Raw genomic sequence first — 10,235 nt, 5'->3', positions numbered from 1 at the left:
AATTCCCCAGTAGCTCCAATGGATTTTAGGTTCTGAACTCCACTGGTGCTTCTGACAGTGCTTATCCCAAACCACAGGACTTAAACCATTCAAGGCAAGGACATGGAGATGAATTAGTTCAGCCTCAATTCATTCTGCCATTGACTACTCTGTGCCCTAAGCAATTTTAACAACCTCTGTGCATCATAGTGCCAATGTTCAATAACATTTTCTGTTTCCTCAGCGTGCCTTATGCTGTACAGAAGGGTTTCTGAGGAACACTATGGTTTATAGTGAACTGCAAATGTAAGAATTATAGCAGAGTGAGGTCAAAGCGATAGGTATACAGACAAAATAAAATTTTATTATTATTATTTGATCAGCCAGTGGTGTGAATCAGCTGGCAAACATTTCTGCTTACAAGCCTTATAAGTGAAAGCAGAAGCAGCAAAGCTAAAGCTTTGGATGTTTGTGCCTTTTTTTTTTTTTTTTTTCTTTCTTTTTTTTTCTGAACCAAAGTGAGCTTTTAACAAAAAGTGTTCTCCTGCTTAGTGCAGGAGATGTTAGCATGATACTGAGTTTGGTTATTGTACACAAGGCATGGATGGATCACCTGAGGTCAGTAGTAAAAAGAACATGCCATAAAGCAAACCTCTGCTGAATTCACAATTTTCAGTACTCTGCAGAGTATAGATCTTCACCCCAGCTTCATTTTTTGAAGGTATTTCCTTGGTTTCCCTTTAGATCAGGAATGAGAAACAACTGTATCGGCCGTTCAGTGGGAAATCCCCTCTCCGGAGCTCCTAGGTTTCCTAATTCCAGTGAAAGCTGTGTCTGAGGGGGGGGCTGCTCGGTTTTCCCGTGTCCTTCCAGCAGACCCGTTGTGCGGGAGCAGGAAGACTTCGCTGGGGCAGCAGGAGGAGCCCCGGGTCCGGAGTGCCTCCGGAGCCAGCAGCGGGAGATGGGAGGGAGGGATGCTCCTCGCCTGTCCCTTTGCGCTTAGTGCCTGGAAATCTCCGTGCCGAGCGGGGACGGGCTCTCCCCCCGAGAGCTCTGCAGCTCCGCCAGGCAGAGCCGTAGTACTGGCACTGACAGCGCGGGGAGCGAAGCGGGTGGGGTATTCGCGGCTCTGATTTGGACCCTCGTCATGCCCACGTACTGTGTCACTGCGAGAGGAATTCAGTTACCATGGTTTAACCTATCAGTACGGGGACCAAGTGCCTCCCCTCCCAACTGCTCTATAAAAAGAGTCTCTGAAGATGCCCCGGCGGCTCCTGTCTGCCGGCTCCGAGCAGCAGGTGCTCAGCGCGCACGGAGGGGTTGCCGCTATGCCGTCTGCCTTCCAGCTGCAGTGCCACCTCGTCCTCATCCTGCTGGCAGCCTCCAAAGGGGACACCCGCTACCTCGAGGTGAGCAACGCGGAGAGCACACCTCGCTGCACTTCTCCACTGTCTGCTAACTTTATCCACAGCCTCGTGCTTTGCTTTCCTCTGTTCCTATTCCCACTGCCCCTGGACAAAAGACTGACATTAACACACACCCTTGCATTTTCATTCATTTACCTGTCCTTTTCTCGACCTTGTGCTTTTGGCTAAGGAACCAAGTCTCAGTGTGTGGGGCTCACCTCTCAGAGGCTGGGTTACTCCTCACTGCAGCAGCTCCCGACTGTTAGCAGCTGTTAGCAGCTGTACCCCTTCTGGAGCAGGGACGCGATCTGCCCACATCTGCTCTGGAGAGCTGCAGGGGGGGGCTGCATTTTGTATTGTCCCATCTTCTTCCCACCATCTCCCCACAGGTGAGGGATGCTGGCGAAGATGAGCCCTTCCTGCTCCTCAGCGAAGACCTGAAGCGGGAGCTGTCTGCAGGACACATCTACCGGCGGTCTCTGCGTGAGTTATCTCTGATGGTGGGAAGGTGCAGAGGGAGCTCGCGGCTCTTCGGGAGCGAGGGGGCCGAGGGGAGAAGGGTAGAGTGTTATAATTTCGGAAAGCTGAGGCAGGGATCTCAGAGCAGGGCTCTGAGCAGGGCTAGGGCCGGGGCTGCGGTCTCATCAATGGGAGTGTATTACACTCACAGCCCCAGGCAGAAATCAGCTCCAGCAGATGGGGTGGGTGGAGAAGCTGTGATGAGTGAGGAATCTGAGGGAACTCAGGGTCTGCACACCTATGTGCATGCACAGCAGTAATTTTGCACCCCGATGCGTTGACGTGTCACACCAGTGAGCATCCCCTGGAGCTCAGCAGCTTTTGGGTTCACCCGTGACCCCCTCCTCCCTGCTGCTGGATCTATCCCTGCTGTCCCCGTGCCTGACAGCAGGCACTGGCTGTGTGCTGCCTGCAGGCAGAGCAGAGCCTGGCCCTGTCTCTGCAGGCTGCATTGACATGCTGAGCATTGAGGGGCAGTTCACCTTTACTGCCGATCAGCCCCAGTTGCACTGCGCCACATTCTTCATCGGTGAACCTGAGGAGCTCCTCACCATTGAATATGACTTTGTGAATATCGACTGCCAAGGAGGTGACTTCCTGAAGGTAAGGAGCTGCTGTTTGTCTCCATCCGTGCTCTGGATACTGGGTGCTGGCTGTGTATGGTAAAGGTATGTGTATGGGTATGGTAAGGCAGCGCACATGCATGAGTGCCTGTGTGCACACAGAGCTTTTAAAAAGCATTTGTGACTGACTGAGAAGTTGAATTTGCACAAGCTAAGGCTCTTGACCCACTAGAAGGCTGTTCTCATTGCTTGTGTTATCCCACAAGCCGTGCAAGCACTGATGATGCGCTCTCTGCTGTTATTGAGCCAGGATCTCCATGCTCAGGGCACTGGTTAGTTAGGATGTGGATATTTGCAGGAAGGATTTTCAAATGACCCTGCCGGAGGTTTTCAGAACACTTGTTCTGACTCAGTGGGAGGTTTGTGACAAAGAGCAGTTATAAATACTCGAAAACAGGAAAACTTTGCTGAAGCATTCTGCTAGCAGACAGAAGAGTTGGATGAGATCTGAAGTCAGTTGTGGAGGTGAGGGCAGGCAGGAGAGCATCTGTTTTCTCCTCTGTCACCGTGTTGCACTCTGAACACAGCACTGAGCTCTGTGTGCAGCAGCAGGCTGAGCTGCTGTGGAGCCCTGTCTCTCTGCTCCTTGCTGGGGTTTCCCCAGGTGTTGCTGCAGGCTGTCTCAGCATTCTGTGTGCTCAAGTACTTCAAACTCAGAGTTGTTTTCAAAAGCTGGGCAAACACCAAGTGATCTCCAGGGCTTTGTAATAGTTTCCTTCCTTTGATTATTGTGTCCCCAGTTCAATCATTATGCTGCGGTATTTCTACAGGTAGCTTTTCTCTGATGTAATCTGAGCAGCTGCTTCACAAGACTTCCAAAAATTTTCAGTATCAGCAAATCAGGAGACCAAGTCCTGCAGCTCTGCCATCAAAGTATCCCATGCACATTCACAGAATTACTCACCATATCAGTTGCAGGATCTGCTCCTCAGATGCTTGAAATGTTAGAAAGGAGTGCAGATGGAGTTGCTGGGGAGGAGAGGGAAACAAGAGGAAGGTAACTTCATGGCTGTGCTGGAGTTAATAGCTTTCGTTTCTGACACATTTCTCTGCTCATGGGAAGGGCAATCTTTTTGCTATTTTTATTGTGGGGGAAAGATTTGTAGACAGTGCCGATTAATTTCTTGCCAAGTAGGCAGAGTTGGTGCTGCATTCCACTGGCTAGAGTCTACTCAAAGAAAAGACACAAGAGAGTGTGCCAAAAATTCCTCCCCAGAGCTTCATTGTGCTTCTGGGCTGAAATGAATGAGGCCCCTGGGCTCGTTAAAGATAAGCTGAAGATACAGATAGTGGAAAACTACAGGCCAGGTCAGTGGACCTAGCGGTCAAGGCACAAGAAGACAACTTTCTTTGATGTGGCTTTCACATCAGGTTGGCCAGAAGCCAGTTTTAGTAGCAATGGAATTGCTATACTAATGAATCCAGAATCTGATATCAATTTGATGGTGTTAAAGCAAAAAGAACTGTTTCCATCAAAGATACGTCACCAAAACAGTCATTTGAAGGAAATAAAAACAAAATTAGGATTTATACCTGTTCTATTCCTAAGTATTGACTGAAGCTTGGATTAAATGCTAGGGAGTATATAAACAGAATTTTTGGTTTTATTTGGAGGCTCTGAATTGGCCATCAAATGTCAAAGCAGTGCCCATAATACTTTACGCTTCTCTTCTCTGCTGGCAGGATGATACACAAAAGTCCTGGTTACAATTGTTGAACCCCTGCAGGTTTTTGATGGCTGGATACTCAAAGGAGAGAAGTTTCCTAGCTCCTTGGACCATCCCCTCCCCACTTCCCAAAGGTACACAGACTTCTGTGAGAGTGGTGCTGTCCAGAGGAGCATCAGGTCATCACAGAATGTGGCAATGATCTTCTTCAGGATTCACCACCCAGGCAATGGATTTACGATCACAGTCAAGAAGAGTGCCAACCTCTTCCGTAAGTCTGATTTCGTGTTACCAAGTGGCTTGCAGTTTTGGTAGGAAGCAGAACAGTAGTGTCTGTTGGTACTGAATTCTCTGATATTGTCTGCACTGACACAGTTCTGGTGAGTTTTTCCTGAGTGTCTGATTGTTTCAGTGTACATCTGTGCAGGAGAGAGAAAAATAACAAAGTACGGAAGAGCACTTGAGCATTGCTTCTGTTTTAGAATAAGAAGGATCTTTCAAAGCAGATGTCTCATATTGAACACTGTTACGTCTTATGATGTCTGGTTTGAGCAAGTAGTATTAAACCAGAGATTTTAATCTTAGCAACTTCTGAATATGAGTGAACAACAAGGAAAAAGTATTTGAAAAAATTCAACAGTACATTTAGTATACAGAATGGTGATGTGAGAAGTGTTGTGTGACTCCAAGAGTCTAGTTGTAAGTTATTTCCCTATGTCTACGAGCTGCCAGGGCACAAATAATGGTCACCTGCATCATTTTTCCAAAAGTGGTAGTGATGCAAACAACAAGTCTGAGCTGTTAAACTTTAAGACAAAATCGGTCTGTGCTGTTCTGGTTCCACAGAAGAGTTTGGGTTGGAAGGAACCCTCAAAGGCCGTCTAATCCAACTGCCCTGCAGTAAACAGGGACAACTACAGGTAGATCAAGCTGCTCAGAGACCCATCCAGCCTGACTGTGTATCTCCAGGGACAGGGTGTTTCAATGGGATATGTCACAGGGTAAGGAAACCCCGCTATGAGGAGCAAGATAGGACCTGTGGTTTGCTGGCACTATCAGGTGATAACAAGTGAAAACAAATGAAAGCCTTGCATACATGTTTACCGCTCTTCAAAGTGGCAAAAAGTAGCTGATGTGTGCATCTGGGGTGCGTGCTCTCCCATGGACAGCTCATCCCAAAACTCTGCCAGACCTGATACTATGCCGTAACCAGTGGATGGAGAATTTCTAAGGAACAAACGCTCTTCAAGAAAACCTAAAAATACCACGTGTATTTCTCAGCATCTGACTTCAACTCTCAGCTGTTAAACTGTGTTCTTTGTAATTTCTAGAAGTACATGATTTTACTACATGAGGTCAGTAATGACAATACAACTAACTCTTGTACCTTCTCCTGTGCTCCAGCTTGCAATGTCATCTCTCAGACTCCCTCAGGAAGGTTTACCATGGTCATTCCTCATCAACACAGAAACTGCAGTTTTTCTATAATTTACCCAGTGGTGATAAAAATCTCTGATCTCATCCTGGGACACTTAAACGGCCTCTTTTTAAAGGTGAGTTGTTTGTTAGCTGGCGAATAACTGCTACATGCAGTTTTCTTGGTGGGCTGAAATAGGGGTGGCCACAGCGCTGGCTGTTGACAGTGTGTGTGCTCCAGAGCAGTGTGTGCTCAGCCTGACAGCTGGGCCCCCAGAGACCAAAGCTGGGTCTGTCTGTTGCCTCTGTAATGTTGCAGAGACAAAACAACAGTGCAAAGTGCCATTAAGACGTAAATATTTTGTACTTTAAAAAGGGTAAGAATTACATTAGAAATAAAGGAGTGCTCTGCCAGAGTTGTCTGCCCGCATTTAAACTTATCTAAGAAGTACATAAGTTGCTCCAAAAGTTATGTCTCCCATGTATTTATATGGAAACCACAACAGATACAGAACACACTCTACAAAACGTAACTCTATTCAGTAGAGAAAATTCTCAGCTACAGAATACCCAACATAGTCACCAGTGTTGGCCAGTTCATGGGGATGAGTTGAGAGTCTCTTCATTTCATGATGTGACAGTGTGTATGGACATTTGTATGTGTTTAACTTTCATGTCACTGTTGCCACTGCCTTGCTGTTCAGGCTCCATAAACATTCAGCAAGCATCAGTGAATGTCAGTGGGTGCTATTTTTCTGCGTGGAGGAGCTCAGTGCCCCACCTTTACTTCATGTTCATTTCCATGGGAGACACCATTCTGTCAAACTGCCTTTCTGTTGCCACCTGTCATACAGCAACAAAACATAATGGAATATTGGTGGGAAGGTTCAGCCTCCACTGCCGTTCCACCAACAGCTGCCTCTGTCATTGTGGGACAGCATCGTAAGGTAGGAGACATTACTTTTGGAACAGTTCTCATAGCAAGCACTCTGAACAGAGAGGAGACATGGATTATGCAGCAAAATATTATCACAGTGGAAATCCAGCTACATTTGGCTGATCCTCTGCTCATTGTGCTGAGCATCCCCTGGTCCATGTGCTCTGGCACACATCATTTGGTGCTCTGTGATGACCAGGAAGAGAGGACAAGAGATGCTGGTATCATCCTGTGCTTGGAAGGTCTAAAAAGGTGCAGGTAGCAACATGTCAGAGGGAAAACAGCAAGGATGTTTGTCTTCTGCTGCCAATGAGACTGTAGCCTCAGTCCTCCCTGAGGCTTGCCAACATCTAAGCAGTAGTCAGGGCCCATGACCATCGTGGCATCGTGGCAAGGTGCTAGCAGGAGACAGGGCATGAAAAGGTACGCATAGAGGAAGCAGGTTGGTGAACGGGCAGACAAGAACCAGTGGCAGTGTCTCTGTCAATGGAAAATATGGGCTCATTCGTTTTTGATTTTGAGGGGTTTGCCTCAAAGAAAAGTTTTAAAGAGTTTAGAGTAAAATGAAGACACAGCTATTTGGTTTTGTACCCCAGCATGTGTGTGTGCTACCCCAGCATGAAGGACAGCATGAATGACAGTGCTAAGAGTATCTATTTTTATTAAGGTAAGGAATACATGATAAATGTTAGCCACACATGCTGATTGGCAGCAAGAGCTGATCTGCTAATGCTGCAGAAAAAGAAAACAAAAAATGAAGAAACAATTTATTAACAGTATCCAGGCTTCAAAACTTGGGTAGAAAGAGTAACTTGCACCTAAGCTGATAGAGGAAGAGGAAAAGTTAGGAGCATCTCAAAAGTCTGATAGCAAGGCCTAAGACTCAGGAAGAAAAAATTACAACCCTGGTGGAGGCTGGAGAGCTCTGGAATGGCACTGGGCAGAAGCAAGGAGCTTTTAAGGATGTTTAAATCTCACTTGTACAGTGAAGGAGAATAAGAAGTGTTAAGGAGTGATCAATGAAATGGCAGAGTAGATAGGAAGAGATCAGGAACAAGGCTCAGCAGTTCTGTGCCTTGACCAGCTTGCAGTGCTGGAGACAGGCTGCTGACCAGACAGTGGGAATTTGGTTTGCAGCGTGGTGCCTGCGAACAAAACCAGCCACAACTTGTTGGCTTCAGCTGCCCTTTGTCATCTCTTTGCCTTACATGCTGCTTTCACAAGGACGCTTAAGATAGAGAGGAGATAATTCACTGCGTGCCAGCTGGGTGTGGGCACATGTGCAGTGCTGACTCTGTTCATTTGGTTAAGGTTTGAGCACCCAGGATTAGATTGCTTACCTGTGCTGGGAGCAATTGGATCAACATCTTAACTACATGCCAGTGATTTTTCAAAGCCTGCTTAGGTCTTTATTTGGAGTTTTTTCAAGAAATTAATTTATAAACGTCAAATTGAAATCCTATTGCTTGAACAGCCTGATTTTTAACAGGCTTAAGCATAAAGTACTTCTGAATCCTGGTGTTGACTGCAGTCCTGTCTACAGAATTGTTGTTTTCATCAAAACATGGCAAGTAATTTTTATTTTCTGTCTTCTTAGAATCCGTCAGTGGGCTGTGCAGGAGTGGGGGACTTTGTGGAGCTGTTAGGAGGTACTGGCTTAGACCCATCCAAGATGTTTCCACTGGCTGACCTCTGTCATTCCTTTCATGGGTCTGGTAAGAGCTCCTCCTTCCTCATCCCCCTCTACAAATGAACATGTAAATGGAGGGGTCATGCACGGCTCTCCTAAGACAGGTTTCCTTCACACAGGTGAACCTGACATGTAGCAAAACATGAGAGCCAGCATCCAGGGGCATAATGCAGCACACCCATAAACAGCTCTATTTGCCCCTGCAGGAATTATGATAATAAGATTAAGCTACACATATTTTTAAAATACTTATGACGAATATAATTATTGATGTCAACAGACAAGCCTGGAAATTCGTAATAAATGCAGGCAGAGTTGTTACAATTCAGCTATGGCATTTAAACTGCTTTCCTGGCAGTGTAAAGGAAGGGGAATCACACTTCAACAGTCTGGGTGCTTCCAGCGTTGTGATGTAGTTAGTTTTGGAAATCTCCAGAGTAGGATGTCTTTACCCCTTACCTTCGACTTCTAGTATCCAACTGCAGCAAGTGCAAGCACACACCATCCTCTGTGTCCTATGAATGCATGACTGTAGGTGGGTGGGAGGGTGAGCAGCATCTGCCAGAGTGAAGGCTGCAGCACCTGATGAAATAGCAAGACTGTTACAAAGGAAGACTAACAAATGTAAAATAAGGTATTTAGTCAGCAATACCAATGCTAGCCAGTTGTTGCTATGCTAAAATATTATTTGTTTCTTTGTTTCTATTATTAGCTTATAATTCTCAGTGCAACAGACCGTTTTTCTCTCTCTCTCATATAATTTTACCTTAATGTCTTCTCTCTGTTTTTTCCCTACTTAGCCCAAATGAAGGTTGGTTGTGACAATACTGTGCTAAGGATGGTCTCCAGTGGCAAACACATCAATCGTGTGACATTTGAGTATTATCAACTTGATCTGCAGGAAATAGAAAACAGGAAGGAGAATAGCATCGAAGAATTCTGCTTCCCTGGTATCTGAAAAACCAGACAACACATTTTCATGTTGCTAATCATAATAATGTTCTGGCAAATAAAAAAAATGTAATTTTTCCTTTAACCAGCTGTTGGTTTCAAGCCTTTCTACAGTGCAAGCATTTTATTTTATTTTCTTCTTCATACAAATCAATCATTCATATGAGCAAGGAGGAAAAAGCATCATTTTCTTCATTACTACAATTATTTTCTGCAGTATTTAAAATCACGTACTACACCCCATATCAATAACAAGAACAGAAGGCTAAGTTTCCAGTACATGTATTATTAGGGGAACAGACACAAATCCTATGTGTATCCAGTCAGAGCACATAAAAAAAACAACAGTATGTGTAAACTTACTGCAGAAGCTTTATCCTTTTATATCAAGAATGAACAAAAATATAAGGTGGTTGAATACATTTCCAGTTCTGTAGCAGGAAATCCAACGTTAATGTGTGTAAAAATGACTTGTTTATGAATATAAATGTACTATTTAATGACTTGTTTTTAATAAAAATTTATGGCATGGGTATTTCCTTACGTGAATCCAAACATGAATAAATAAATTCAAAGAGTTGGCAAAACATTATCAGGTTGTATTTTTCTGAAAAGCTCTTTTAACATTCTGGTTAAACTTCTTAAGTCTTATACAGTTTTCTGGAAATGATGATTGTGAGCATACGTAGCTGTAAAACTGTGCAGTATTAAAGTGACATTGTGGGCAGAGCTTTGGTTTGCCGATTTCCATACCCATTCAGGTGCAGTAGGTGCCAGCTGTTCACTTTTATGATGTTTTTAGTCAAGTGTCCAGTAGACCCATGGAGGCAAGTTATTTTTCCAGACTTTTGCTGATCCCTAAGAGGAGTATAAGCCTGGTGAGCTCTAGGAAGCACAGCGGAGGACCAGGGCTTTGAGCTTGGAAGCATTAAGATGGATTTGCATGCTTTTTGGAGGTGCTACCTTGCAAACACTGGGGTCAACAATTCCTTCTTTGATGTTCAATCATAACAAACACTGATTGATCCAGTTGCGTGCCTGAAACCT

The 10,235-nt window shown here is 45.1% G+C and overlaps 1 protein-coding gene across 1 annotated transcript; it reads left to right on the top strand.

Annotated features, from left to right (window-relative positions):
* Window positions 1-1,009: 1,009 nt before the first annotated feature.
* Window positions 1,010-9,909, top strand: LOC125687039 (corticotropin releasing hormone binding protein). Its single transcript, XM_048931791.1, has 7 exons — window positions 1,010-1,388; window positions 1,775-1,868; window positions 2,350-2,507; window positions 4,255-4,465; window positions 5,599-5,747; window positions 8,145-8,262; window positions 9,038-9,909. Exons 1-7 carry the CDS (start codon window positions 1,239-1,241, stop codon window positions 9,193-9,195), a joined length of 1,038 nt encoding a protein of 345 aa, XP_048787748.1. The 5' UTR covers window positions 1,010-1,238; the 3' UTR covers window positions 9,196-9,909.
* The last annotated feature ends 326 nt before the right edge of the window (window positions 9,910-10,235 follow it).

Source organism: Lagopus muta, chromosome Z (assembly GCF_023343835.1).
Source record: "Lagopus muta isolate bLagMut1 chromosome Z, bLagMut1 primary, whole genome shotgun sequence".
In the NCBI taxonomy this organism is placed as follows: domain Eukaryota; kingdom Metazoa; phylum Chordata; class Aves; order Galliformes; family Phasianidae; genus Lagopus; species Lagopus muta.
The sequence above is the reverse complement of the archived record's forward strand: the minus strand, read 5'-3'. Positions and strand labels throughout refer to the sequence as shown.

Coding starts and splice junctions, on each gene's coding strand:
- LOC125687039 (XM_048931791.1), top strand. CDS start 1,239: ATGCCCCGGCGGCTCCTGTCTGCCGGCTCCGAGCAGCAGGTGCTCAGC. Junction 4,466..5,598: donor GAAGAGTGCCAACCTCTTCC/GTAAGTCTGATT, acceptor CCTGTGCTCCAG/CTTGCAATGTCATCTCTCAG. Junction 5,748..8,144: donor TAAACGGCCTCTTTTTAAAG/GTGAGTTGTTTG, acceptor CTGTCTTCTTAG/AATCCGTCAGTGGGCTGTGC.